Below are 12600 nucleotides of genomic sequence, written 5' to 3'. Positions count from 1 at the left end.
GACTCCGTACACGCTTAAAATTGAAAAACAAGAAAATCTCTAATCAGTGCTGTATTGTTCATTGAAAAGGATTTGGCCAAGTAAGATCATTAAACCATTTAGCAATCCAGAAGTTTAAAACTTTGCATAACTCTTTTTCATCATCACGTCAGTCCACACACACGTTCCAACGAACGAACAGCTGACGGGACGTGAACATCAACAACGCGTGTCCGTGAGAGGGAGGTGGCGTGCGTTCGCGTCATATGGCCCGCCGTTCTCTGATTGGCCAGCGCGACTCACCAGACATGACCGCGCTTGTTTTCTGCAGAGGAAGCGCGCGTGCGGCAGTATTGTACAGTGGAAAGAAAAAAGGCAGCAGCGTTTCGTGAAGAGATGACCAAACAACACATCTGAAACCATCTTTTGTTTGGAAAATAGTTTTACAACACAGTCGCGTTGCAGACGAGGATACTGCCTAAGGATCAAGGTGGGTTTTCATAGTCTATACTTCTCCTAACTCACTTAGAACAGTTTGTCTTTAAGACTTTTAAGTATTTGTAGCGCAACAGCTTGGCTTTCAACATTATTGCAACGTTTCTTTAAGCGTTTTTTTTTCTTTTTTCTCATGCATTACGTTTTTGATTCTCACAGTGCCAAATGCCAAGACTAGAGGAACACTGTTGGAGCTGCTCCTGTTCAACCAGTGTAAAGACGAAGGACCTGTCAAGCGCCAGCTGGATTGTTTGTAAAACGGGTGAAATGATGTCCATCATAACCTCAGTGCTGAGCCACGCATACGGCTCTCTGCACAGCCTCCAGTCCGCTAATTTAATTCGACGGGGGCTTGTATTGTTTATCGTTGGAGTAGTTCTTGCATTGGTGTTAAACTTGCTACAGATCCAGAGAAACGTTACATTGTTCCCAGAAGAAGTGCTGGACACGCTGTTTTCTTCCGCCTGGTGGATTCCCCTCTGCTGCGGCACAGCTGCTGGTAAGTCAGTAACGGGAGGGCTCGAATACACTGTTTTGTATATGTCGATAAGACAGACACGGTCTGCTTGCTGTGGGCCTTTTGATAGCGTGTTTACATTACGTAAGAGTCCCTAGACTGGTGGTTGAGAGCAGTTTTGTTGACATTGGGCTTTGTCGCTATCGGTAAGTACTGCCCTGGAAACAGCCGGGCATTCGGGTTCATTCTTGGGGTGCCGCTTTTTCATTGGCTGCGCTCAAAACGGGTGAGCTGCGAGGGAGGCACGCCATTGGCTGGTACGCCGAACATGCCACTTAGCCGAGAAGAGAAACACGGAAGTCGTGTGCAACATAAATTAATAACGACTCCGCCTCCTGCATTCCTCACAGTCCACATAGTGGTGATGTGGACACATTCACAGTCTACATCCTTTTCAGTAGTACTTTTTGTGAACTTACACTTAATGTGATTCAATGGATGTCTAAAACTAATGTTGTCTATTTATTTATTTATTTATTAAACATTTGGTCAAACAAATTTAATTTGAACATAATTAACTTTAAAATTAGATTCAGACATCAAATGTTGTTTTCTTTTTTCTCTCTCTCTCTTCCACACATTGTTTGAGAATTAGTGTTATTTAAAGAACTACATTTTCTCTTTCCGCAGCTGTGGTTGGTCTGTTGTACCCCTGTTTGGATCGCCATCTCGGAGAGCCACACAAGTTTAAACGGGAGTGGGCAAGTGTGATGCGCTGCATTGCTGTTTTTGTGGGCATCAATCACGCCAGTGCCGTATCCTTACCAGTGCCACTCATGAAATTGTAGCCATTGTGGGAAATGAAATCGTTGTTTTTGAGATTTGTGTTTTAAGGCTGGAATATACCACACCACTTTTAAAATCTGGTTTTGAAACAGGTTTTAAAACACTCTGCATCACACACCTGCCGTCATTTTAATTTGTTAATGAGGAAAAACCTGGCATCATACACTAAACAACTGATGATCACACACCAGGCTTGCAAGTTTCGTTTCGTTCTGAACACACAAAAAAAATCTAGGGAAAAGTGGTGTACTGTATTCCAGTCAAAAAGATATGTATTATTACTGTTCTTACAGCAAGATAACAGATTTCTTCAAATACCAGCGAGCACTTGAAGTCTCAAAACATTTGTTAACATTTATCCAAGGAAAGTGCTCAACTAGAACTAACTAATTATTTCCTTAAGTCAAAGTACCTCACAGAAACTGGACTTTGCCAATAATGTGCAGCTTTCATTAACTCTGGCTGCCCTGTCTTTGGGCCTGTGGTGGACGTTTGACCGTTCCAGGAGTGGCTTTGGTTTAGGGCTGACCACTGCTCTTCTAGCCACTCTCATTGCTCAGCTGCTGGTCTACAATGGCATCTACCAGTAAGTTATGACTGACACACATGCAGTGGAAAACATTGAGTCATCTATTACCAAGTAACGGCTGAGTTACAGACTCGCTTCCATACTTAGATCTGCAGTTGTAGAACATTTTCAGTCATCAGATATGATATTTTTGTAAGTGTTTTGGTCTGAATGTAATTTTTTCCCCAATAGCTTGGATTTAACAGTTGTTAAAGGTTATTAGCTAGTTGTTTCAGAGCTTTATTCTTTATTTCTCAGGTATACGTCTCCAGACTTCTTGTATGTACGTTCGTGGCTGCCTTGTATATTCTTCTCTGGTGGAGTGACGGTAGGAAATATCGGCCGACAGCTAGCTATGGTGAGAAACATTTTCTCATGTTTTCTGCTTCAACCCTTTTTTTCCTGTCTTTCATATTCCATGAAATCATTCCTGTACAGTAACTCTGTGAAATTAGTCAAGTATTGTCTTTAGTTTCCTGGAGTGCTTTGCACTAGGCCAGTGGTTCAGAAATGAAACTTAAAATGGGGCACACCCACATAAGCAAAAGTGAAACTGTATCCTGGAATGGTTCAGCTATTCACAGCGTTCAGTGTAAATGAAGTGTAAACCAAACCAGACTCAGACCCAGGTTATTACACACAACAATTTAATGTTTACAATTTAACATACAACCTTAAGCATTATTCAGACAGGATTAGTTTTGTAAACAACATTTAAGATAGTCGTTAACAAACAATGTCTGTGATTTCACAAACTGATTCAGACGTAGTTGGGATTCAAGTTTTTCATTTATAAAAGGCAGCACAATGACAAACTTTAGCTTTGGTTACTGTATTTGATGAAGATCAGAACTTTATGCAAATGGAATTTCTTTGTGGACCCATGAGTTAGCTGAAAAGTGGTTGGCAGTTTTCCTTGTAACTTTTATAGATGTTGTGTTAGAGAACCAAAAAAAAGTTTGATTTGAAAATGTACCTGATCTCAGGAAAAACTAGGGATTTAGACTGTACTTCATTCTCTTACAACACTCGTAAATTAATTAGTAATGTGTAAGGTTAAATGTGTGAAAAGTACATTCCTTTAGAGTGATCAGTTTAAGTTTCCAGTGCTGTTGACACCCTCACTATCACGTGCCTGGGCTGATACGTCATGCCTGGACATCTTAATTAGTTGCTGATTGTAGTCTGAGGCATGTTTGTGCCATCCCATCCAAGCCTTCTCAGTCAGCTGTGCCTCTTTGTCTTGCTGACATAACCTCGTTCTTTCTCAATAAGGGCGTGAAAGCAGATTACGCTCCTTGTTTTTCATGCTAATGGTCAAAGTGCTTTACTGGCTCCAAGTGGTGCATTCTACATGTTGTTACTTGGTGTTTTTTGTTTTCGAGTTGGCACCAGCTGATTTTGCTTGACCAATTGGGATTAGTGCTCTGCTAGTATTTTTCTCAACTTTCTTTATGAAATGGCCAGTTGAGAGATTCAATGGGCTTCCCATACTAGATGTAGCCAACCTGAATACTAAACCAGGGCCTCTGTGAATCTCTATTTGGAAGCGATGTCTTCAACTGACTATTTCTAAATATAACTCTTACCAATTAAAATTTGTATGTATTAGTACTAACAGACCACTGAAACATTTGTGAAGATTTGAAGTAAAACATTGATTACCATTAAACAATTTGCACTATACATTGTTTGGATTAACGAGAAAGACGTTATTTCTTAACAAGCTTCTGATTAGCAAATATACACAACAAGCTTCCTTTTTATCTCGAGATTTTCTTTTAGTTGAAAACATTAAACAGTGTGTATACAAAAAATATACAAAACAAAAGCATTTAAGATGAAGCAGAGCGAAAGATAAAAACTCGAATAATGCCGACTGCTCCAGTTTTCATGCAGAACGTAGCCTACATATACACTCGAGTCGACATATTGTTATCCTGTTTGTTTCACATGTTCATGTTGAGGAAAAAAAGAATATTCACATGCTAGGTTAAAGTTGGCTCCTCAGTCTGATAAGAAAATGCGTTCCGTCGACAGATGTTGCATGTACGCGGTGTGCTAAGCGAAGTTTCTTACAGCGCTTTGTGTGTTCTGTTTTTAAACCGGTTTCCCTCGTCGAGACCTTTAGGGAAGGATATGTCTCGAGATCATTTCGCTATCAGATAAGTTCTCGGATCACTCGGGGTACAGCTGTGTTTAGGCCTACCTGTCGTAAATGCAGTGATGGACATCTGTCTTTCCTCATTCGACTGGTGTTTGGATTTCATGGTGTTGATATTTATGATAACTCCGTTTCACCCGACAATATGTTTCCACACAACATGTTGATATTCCAAACTTCGCGACATTCTGTGATCAAACACATTAAACTTGTTTACACGCTCCAGAGCGCCACCCAGTGCATTTAGTAATAACTGCGAGTTTTAGTTTGCGTGCTTAGGATTTTACTGCATTTACGGCCAGAAAAGCAACATGTTGCAAAAAGTATTTTTATTTTTCAAGTAATAATTACAGATTGGATATTCATGCACACCCCTAGTTTAGATGATTAAATATAGCAATCTTTAGTCTTCTTCTTGGGAGGCTAGCCAGCTGCCCATGGTGAGGCATGTGAGAGAGTGTTGACCTATGAGAGGCTATCATATTTTACAGGACTCCCCCATCCACACAAGCCTTGTATAATTTGTGTTTGTCATATATAGTGCATACTAATTATAGTAACAATTTTGAGGGGCCAAGTGAGCTTTAACTGGACCAGGTTCAGCTTTGTGACAACCAATTTTGAATTTAAATATATTAATTCAATTGCTTCATGTATTGCACTCTAGTAGAGTTTATGCCCTATATTCTATGGGAATTAGAGAGATAATGCAAATCAAGCTGTTTTATTTGGTAATGCAAACACTATTTTCTTTACTAATGGACTGTCTGTTTTTCCACAGGGCTCGACTGAGAAGCCTCATAATGACTAAGCGGGTGTCAGAGGTCATGAAATGAGCTCCGAAGAGTGCCAAAAAAGAGGGCGTGCAAACTGAGACTATATTGGGTGTCCCTGGTTTCTGTCCAAGTGTAACTTCTGCTCTTAATTTTGCTCCTCTTTATAATGAAACAAGAAAACAAAAGAGCGGGTTGGTCTGAGATGGCCCGGTGTGCCATGAACAGCACCTTCGAACACCCCTGGCATTCATTACTACCATCAGCGTCGTCATTGTTACAGTTCCTTGCAGTAGTGTTACTGGTAACGTCAGTCTCCTTATTACCAGGTTGCTGGACTGCCAATATAGGACTGTACAAAATCATAGCATAGTGAAACTTTGTGTATACAAATGAGTGTGTGTGCTGGTCCTATGTCTAAGACTAGGGAAAAAAAAGGTTGTGTGGAAGTGCACATTTTTTTTGTGTTTTACTTTGTGCTGGAGAACCGAAAGAGAAATCAAAGGGAAAAAAAATGCAAGACTGTGCAAAATATCCAAAGAGGTCTGTGTACTGTATATATAGGATTTGTTGTAATTTTGCAAAAAATTTTTAAAACCTGCAGCACTGCGAGACTCCCATACAGACTGACCGCCTTGAGTGTTGTTATGAGTATCAGAGAGGTTTGATTGCCAATCACATTTCTGCAGGCTGGTTAGTGTAGTATATTGACTGAATTTATCATATTTTTGTCATACATTGTTGCTAACGCAGACCAAAAGTAAAACTAGAAAAATTAGTTATCGAGAAATGATGTGGCATCTTGAAATAAAAGTCGAACATAAGTTAAAACGTCAAGGATGCCTATTTGTATTAATGTAAACTCATAGAATCATTTGAAATGGTGTAATGAAGTCCATTTAAAGGTTTCTAAAGGTTGGAAGGCCTCAAAGGTTTGCAATCTGTGATTGCCTTTGTATTATTATATAGAATTAAGTGCTTTTGTCACTTGTTCTCCAGTACAGTCATTTTTCTTTTTCTTTGTACTTCATTTATTGTGTATTGCTTATCACCTGTAGCGGCTTCTATAGTTAATATGAGAGGTATCACCGGGCTAGTGTGTAGGTTTGGGGATCTCAGCAAATTAAGTGCAATCAGTTTCTTTGAGCCTGGTATTCTTTCATATTTATTACTTTTTACAATGTTAAGGTACCCCAGACGACTCGTATGCAGTATAGCAACAAACCAGCAATAAATAAATTGTTCTTGCGTATATGTGAAGGTGTAGTATGACCGCAAACTCATTTTTAAAAGAAGTCACGCACAAAAGATAATCTTGCAAATGATACCAATGACCATTTCCACTGTTCTGAAAAGAAACAACAACAACATCATGTTTTTCTTTGTCTTTGCTAGCAGTAGTAAGTTGGAGAAAAATCATTTTAAGCAAAATGCTGTGTGCTGTATTTTGGGAATGTTAGAAGAACATGAGGGAAATGTTTTAAAACCATGATAAACGTTGCTCTCAGGAGTAACAGGCTCTGTCTGAACCTCAGCTTCAGGGAATGAGAGATGTAAAACTGAATGAAAGCTTTATTTAAAGGGGAGAGAGAAATGCAATTATGTGTTTCTAGGAGTGAGTGCATGTGTCTTTAACACTTTGGTTCATTTTATTATTTTAGGTTCAACGATGAATGAAATTCAATAAAATTGTGTGTTGTACAACAGTCTGAGCTATTCATTTACTCTTGAGACTTGTGTGCTTATCATTAAAAAAAGCTTTTTATTCATTAATACAATGTCAAATTTTGTATAATATTCGTTCATTGAGTTGTTAACCTGGTTACATTGAGCTCTTCTGCCCAATAACATTATTTCAACAATAGACTCCAGGCAGGAGTTTGTAATATTAAATGCTAAAATATTTTTTTTTTATGTATGTAGTATTGTGATTCATAAACGTTGGTTTGGGTTTAAGTTAAATTGTATAACCTGTAAAGGCCAGCTTTTCATCTTCAAAATATCTAGGTTGCAAAAAGTCAATCTAAATTTACGCAATAACTTTTAAGTGCATTAAATGTTGCTTTTTACCTTGATTGAAAAAACAAGCAGCAGCACATTTTTATATGTGAAACATTACTGAAATTCTTGTAGCTTTTGGTCAATCTAATTAGGTATTTACACCAGTAAAGTATCTTTAAGTATCTTTTAAAATAAAAATAAATGTTTCCAGTATATTGTTTCCAAATCATTCTCCCTCCACTATCTCTCTGCCTTCATTCTCTTCCCTTTTGTCTGGACCAAGAGGAAGTCATGTGAGAACTTATCTCCCCTACCCCCATATCTATGTATACCAGCAATTATGATTGACTGTACATGTCTATGTATGTGAATGCACATACTTAATCCTTTACCCACCCTTTGATTTATATTCTGTTTGCAATGGCAACAGCTGCCCAAATGCATGTTAAATAACTGTTTAAAAGAATGAATCCTGAAGGCATAGAATGCAATGCTGCTTCATTGAAATAATAACTAGAGACAACTGGTCTAAACTGTAATATGTTCTGATGTATTCAGCTGCCCTTAGTGTTTTTGTATGTTGTTGGGAGAGATCCGTATCGGTAGAATCAAGATATAGGCTATACTCTTTTTATAATTTATTTTTAATCTTATGCAAAAAAAAACAAAAAAAAAAACAGGCAAACAACAATAACAAGGATTTATGTATCGGCTAAAGGCCCGTTCACACCAATTACTATATTGATAACTACATTAGCGTCCAAACCAGCGGACGATCGTTCTGTTTATTCTAAGCGCGTCACTCTAAATGCTCGAATTACAGAAGGATGGATAATGATTGGCTGTCAATATTTTTATCGTTCATCAGCTGGATCAAATTGTTCTGAAAGTGATTCCAACGATATCGTTTCTCTGTCCTGTTATCATTATAGCTGTGGAGTGAACTCTGCTATTTTTTTATACTGAGAACGATTTTTAGAATTATATCTTTATCGTTATAGTCCTTGGCTGCGTTTCCGATAACGTTGTCTCTTAGCGCGCTACTAAGACTCTTACGGTATAACTTAACTAAAGGTATACAATTTCTAAGCGTATTCCCCGAACCATACCTTAGGAAGCTGCTTAAAGCTACACTGTGTAATTTTTTAAGTTGATTCTTAGCAAAAAACACTTTGTTCTTTCAAAATGATATGTGCTCATTAATGTGTAATTACTTCTACCAGCTAATCAAGTATTCTCGTAAGCGTAGAATCTGCCATTTAGAATACTTACGAGCGAGGTGCTCGAATGGCGGCAGCCATGTTGCACCTCCATCTTGAAAATACATTAGCCAAAGAGGGACATACCTGGAAATTCAAACTTCGCCTTTCCCGTTTTTACACTCAGTGGCACCGTGACGAATGCCGGGGGAGATTACTCGCGACTGCGGGCAGATTTGAAATAATACGGCCACCGTAGGAGTTAAAACGCCCTCGGAATGGGAGGGGCTAGAAAGTAATATTCAGTTGGTAGTCATAAACAGTTTCACCGCTAGATGGGAGAAAATCCTACACAGTGTAGCTTTAAGATATACCTTCTTACGTGCGATGTTACCCGGTGCTGTCCGTGGCGATGGTGCTGAATTTGTTGATATCAATTATTCTCTCGTGCAGGGGCTGCCTGCTTCACTGCATTTATGCGAGAAAGCGGTGTTCTATAGGACTTAAATGACATTATGCTTTCACTGGCCTTTAAAAGCGCTCCGCAGCCTAATTGAACACTGTCTGGGGTGTATTAAAACTTCAGAATTATATTCGTATAGACCTGCAACAGTGATAAGGTAAAGCTAAGCATATGACTTACAGAAGGTACACTTAACTAAGAATGTTTCGGGAAACACGTATTAACGATAAGGTACAGCTTAAGGTGTAACTTAAGAACGACGTAGCGTTAGAAGGTTTCGGGAAACGCAGACCTTGATGTTAACGGGCCTTAAGTCTTAGACACATTACACATATAGGCGGCTACCCTTTCTTCCCAAACATAAAATATCCTTTTGAAAATTTCAAAGGGGCTATGTAGAATTCAGGAACCCTTGTTATTAGCGACACTGGTGGCCGTTAAGTGAACTGCATACAGGGTCTTATAGCTCGTGCTCGCACTTGTGCAAAGACAAGTGAAAGTGATTCAATGGCCTGATATCCACCTTATTTTTCAACATGGAAGTAAGCTGTTTTCTGTGAATGTGCAAGATTAGATTTATAAGCCACTATAGGGAAATAACGAGAAGAATATATCAAAGTGCAGTAAATTGTAAAAATGTTTGCGCTACAAACCAGCGTGTTTAATTAAGACACTAGATTAAAATAATATTGTAAGAAATCCCAGTTTGCAATATCAAGCAGCATTACGAGCTGTTTTGGACAGCTAAAATAATAGGAAGCAAATGACACAGAAAGCCAGACACATTAAAATTATTTTAAAAAGGCCACGCCCACTCTTACCTAAAAAAATAAGGTGGATACTCACAGGGAAGTTGTTTTTCGTTCTTCGCTTAAGTAAAAGTAAAAGTAATAGATGCAATACTCATGGGCGGCGCTAGGGAGGGACTAGCAGGTGCTTAAGCACAGCCAAGAAAGAACAAGGCTGCGTTTCGCGAAACCTTCTTATAAATAGCACTTATCGACTTATGGAATAGCACTTGGGACTCGGGAGCACTTTGACTCGACGCAGTAAAAAGTTGGTTCTAATGGCAGAAGTGAGAGGGAGAGGGGGAGAGGATTTCTCAGGCGTGACTCTATACTGCGCCGAGTCGAAGTGCTCCCGAGTCCCAAGTGCTATTTCTCAGGCGTGACATACTGCTCCGAGTCGAAGAGTCCCAAGTGCTATTCCGCCATCCATTATAGTTATCCTTTTTACCCGCTTAGAAAAGCGCCACGTTTTATTTTGTGTCACCACTTGTGAAACTACTCGTGTAACTGTATTTAAATAGGGAAAACGTGGAGGTGTTTGGTCGCTTCTAACTTCAACTCTGTTTGGTGACTTTGGTCCCTAATGAATGAACTGGGCTAAGCTAAGTGCTATCAAAGTGTCGCCGCGCGCCAGAGTGATTGATTGCACGTACTGAGAGAGAGAGATATGTATCAATTTGTCTTAGTTAAGGGAATAACATAGTTTAATATGAAAAAACGGTGGAGTGTTCCTTTAAGTATACTTTCTGTAAGTCATACGTTCGGAAGGTTGGTCTGGACCACTCTTAGCTTTACCTTATCACTGTTGCAGGTCTATACGAATATAATTCTGAAGTTTTAATACACCCCAGACAGTGTTCAATTAGGCCACGGAGCGCTTTTAAAGGCCAGTGAAAGCATACTGTCATTTAAGTCCTATTCGGACGCTAATTGTTTCTCATGGTAGGTTATTTTAAACCTTTTAAAATGAAACCTTTTTAGTCCGGTAGGCTATTTTAAACATTTTCAGGGGTAAGTCGGTGATTTTATTGCCGTCCGAATCCATAATGTCAGTTTTTTTTCTCACCAAAAATGTCTTATCTTGTTATTTCGAGATATTAAGTCGTTATTTCAACATAATATCTCGTTATTTCGACATAATAAGTCGTTATTTTGATATAATAACTCGTTATTTCGACATAATAAGGGGACATTCTAATCTGCATTAAGCCACAATAAGCGTTCTTATAATGGTTTTCTATGGAGGAAAATGCTTAACGTGTAGGCTAATTAAACACGTTAAGTTTATATTCTGGGCTCATCTGATTTCTTTTGTACATATACACTGTAAAAAATGTCTAACCTCCCCAACTCAAAATTTTCTAGTGACTGGTCACATCTAAATTTTTCAATTGGCCCAAGTGAAATTCTGTAAATTATAAAATTAGATTTACAGAATTTCACTTGGGCCAATTGAAAAATTTAGATGTGAGCAGTCACTAGAAAATTCTGAGTTGGGGAGGTTAGAATTTTTTTACAGTGTAGTCTAGCCTACTTTATTATGATTTTAGTATCATAATAAATGCATGCACAATTATCCGTGAACTTGATAAATGTTCCAGATATGTTTTACTATGCACAAACCAATGCCTTTCAACTAATGTGTGCAAAATTCAGAATTAAATGAATGTGCAGCAATTTGAACAAATAGAGAGTCTTTAGGTCTACTATACGTGGTGTAGCCATTAAATAAAAGCATTTAGTTTCATATTTGTTAAAATATTTTACGTTTTTTTTTTTTTTTTCATCTATGTTGATTATGAAAAATGAAGAGCATGAGTAAGAAGGGATGCGCAATATATCGGGAGACATGGAGTGGGTCAGACATGATTTTGACCACTTCATTGAGTTTTGTTTTGTAGAAAACCTTTCTTTAAAGTGAATTTCGTTTTGTATAAATTATATCTTAATTTTAAACCATTTTTTTTAATCAACCAATTGCCTGTATTTAATAAATAAGAAGCAAATATAGCAGACAATATAATCATGACATGGAGGCGCTGGGGCGGTCACTAGCATTGCACGTGAACTGGAGCACATCTCATAATAAATTAACCAAAACTCAGCATATGCCTCACAGACATGAGAAATCTATCTATAGAAAGCCTGAAATGTCTTTAAACGAAACCATTCAAAACGAAAAGAAATAGGCTAGGCTACTCTCTGATTATGTAATCCATTGTGCATTTCTCTCTATAGGCGCGTTCACTATGGAGATGGATCGTCAACTTCATCTTTGCAGCGACACTGACACAGAAAACATTAATAAAAATCAATGCACTTGTCACTGGATTTACAAATGCACATCTTGCTTGTTGCACGCACACATATTATGTCGAAATAACGAGGTATTCTGTTGAAATAACATTATTAATAATAATAAATCTTTAAGAATATTTTTATTGAATGCTGAATGTTGTGCTTGTTCACTTTAATAAAATTAAAACTTTAATTGTGATAATTAAAATAACTGAATATTAAATATTGAGTGGCCAAGTTTTGCTAATTTATTAATAGTATAATTACACAGCTCCCCCTGTCAGTGATTTAGCACCCCCTCAGCACCTGCGCTAAAAATTCTCTGGTGCCGCCCCTGAATATACTGTTAAGGCTCTGATTTGGGGCACCCTTCAAGGGGCATTATTTGTAGGGGTCTTCCAAACGAAAGTGAACAATCTCTTCATGAAGAGCCCTTCTACAAATCCGTTAACGAAGGCAAGGAACATATGATGGTCACTTCCAGGAAGTAATTTAATCGTTTATGGTCACGTGACCCATGGGTGTCAAGTCCTCGCGATTCATTTTAAATATGGCGGGAGAGTTAAACA

At 38.2% G+C, this 12600-nt stretch overlaps 1 protein-coding gene across 1 annotated transcript; it reads left to right on the top strand.

Moving 5' to 3' along the window:
* Positions 1–270: 270 nt before the first annotated feature.
* On the top strand, positions 271–6986 carry insig1 (insulin induced gene 1). Its single transcript, XM_084404525.1, has 6 exons — positions 271–469; positions 634–973; positions 1622–1746; positions 2197–2363; positions 2604–2703; positions 5291–6986. The coding sequence occupies exons 2-6, from the start codon at positions 640–642 to the stop codon at positions 5318–5320; spliced, it is 756 nt and encodes a 251-aa protein (XP_084260651.1). The 5' UTR covers positions 271–469; positions 634–639; the 3' UTR covers positions 5321–6986.
* The last annotated feature ends 5614 nt before the right edge of the window (positions 6987–12600 follow it).

Source organism: Rutilus rutilus (genome assembly GCF_951802725.1).
Source record: "Rutilus rutilus genome assembly, chromosome: 3".
Lineage (NCBI taxonomy): Eukaryota > Metazoa > Chordata > Actinopteri > Cypriniformes > Leuciscidae > Rutilus > Rutilus rutilus.
This window is presented reverse-complemented; position numbering and strand designations above follow the sequence as displayed.

What these genes read in the sequence shown, in the direction of transcription:
- insig1 (XM_084404525.1), top strand. Translation starts at nt 640, where the DNA reads ATGCCAAGACTAGAGGAACACTGTTGGAGCTGCTCCTGTTCAACCAGT. An exon ending in CTGCTGCGGCACAGCTGCTG is followed by an intron (nt 974 to 1,621) that starts GTAAGTCAGTAA and finishes CTCTTTCCGCAG; the next exon opens with CTGTGGTTGGTCTGTTGTAC. An exon ending in GCATCAATCACGCCAGTGCC is followed by an intron (nt 1,747 to 2,196) that starts GTATCCTTACCA and finishes AGTACCTCACAG; the next exon opens with AAACTGGACTTTGCCAATAA.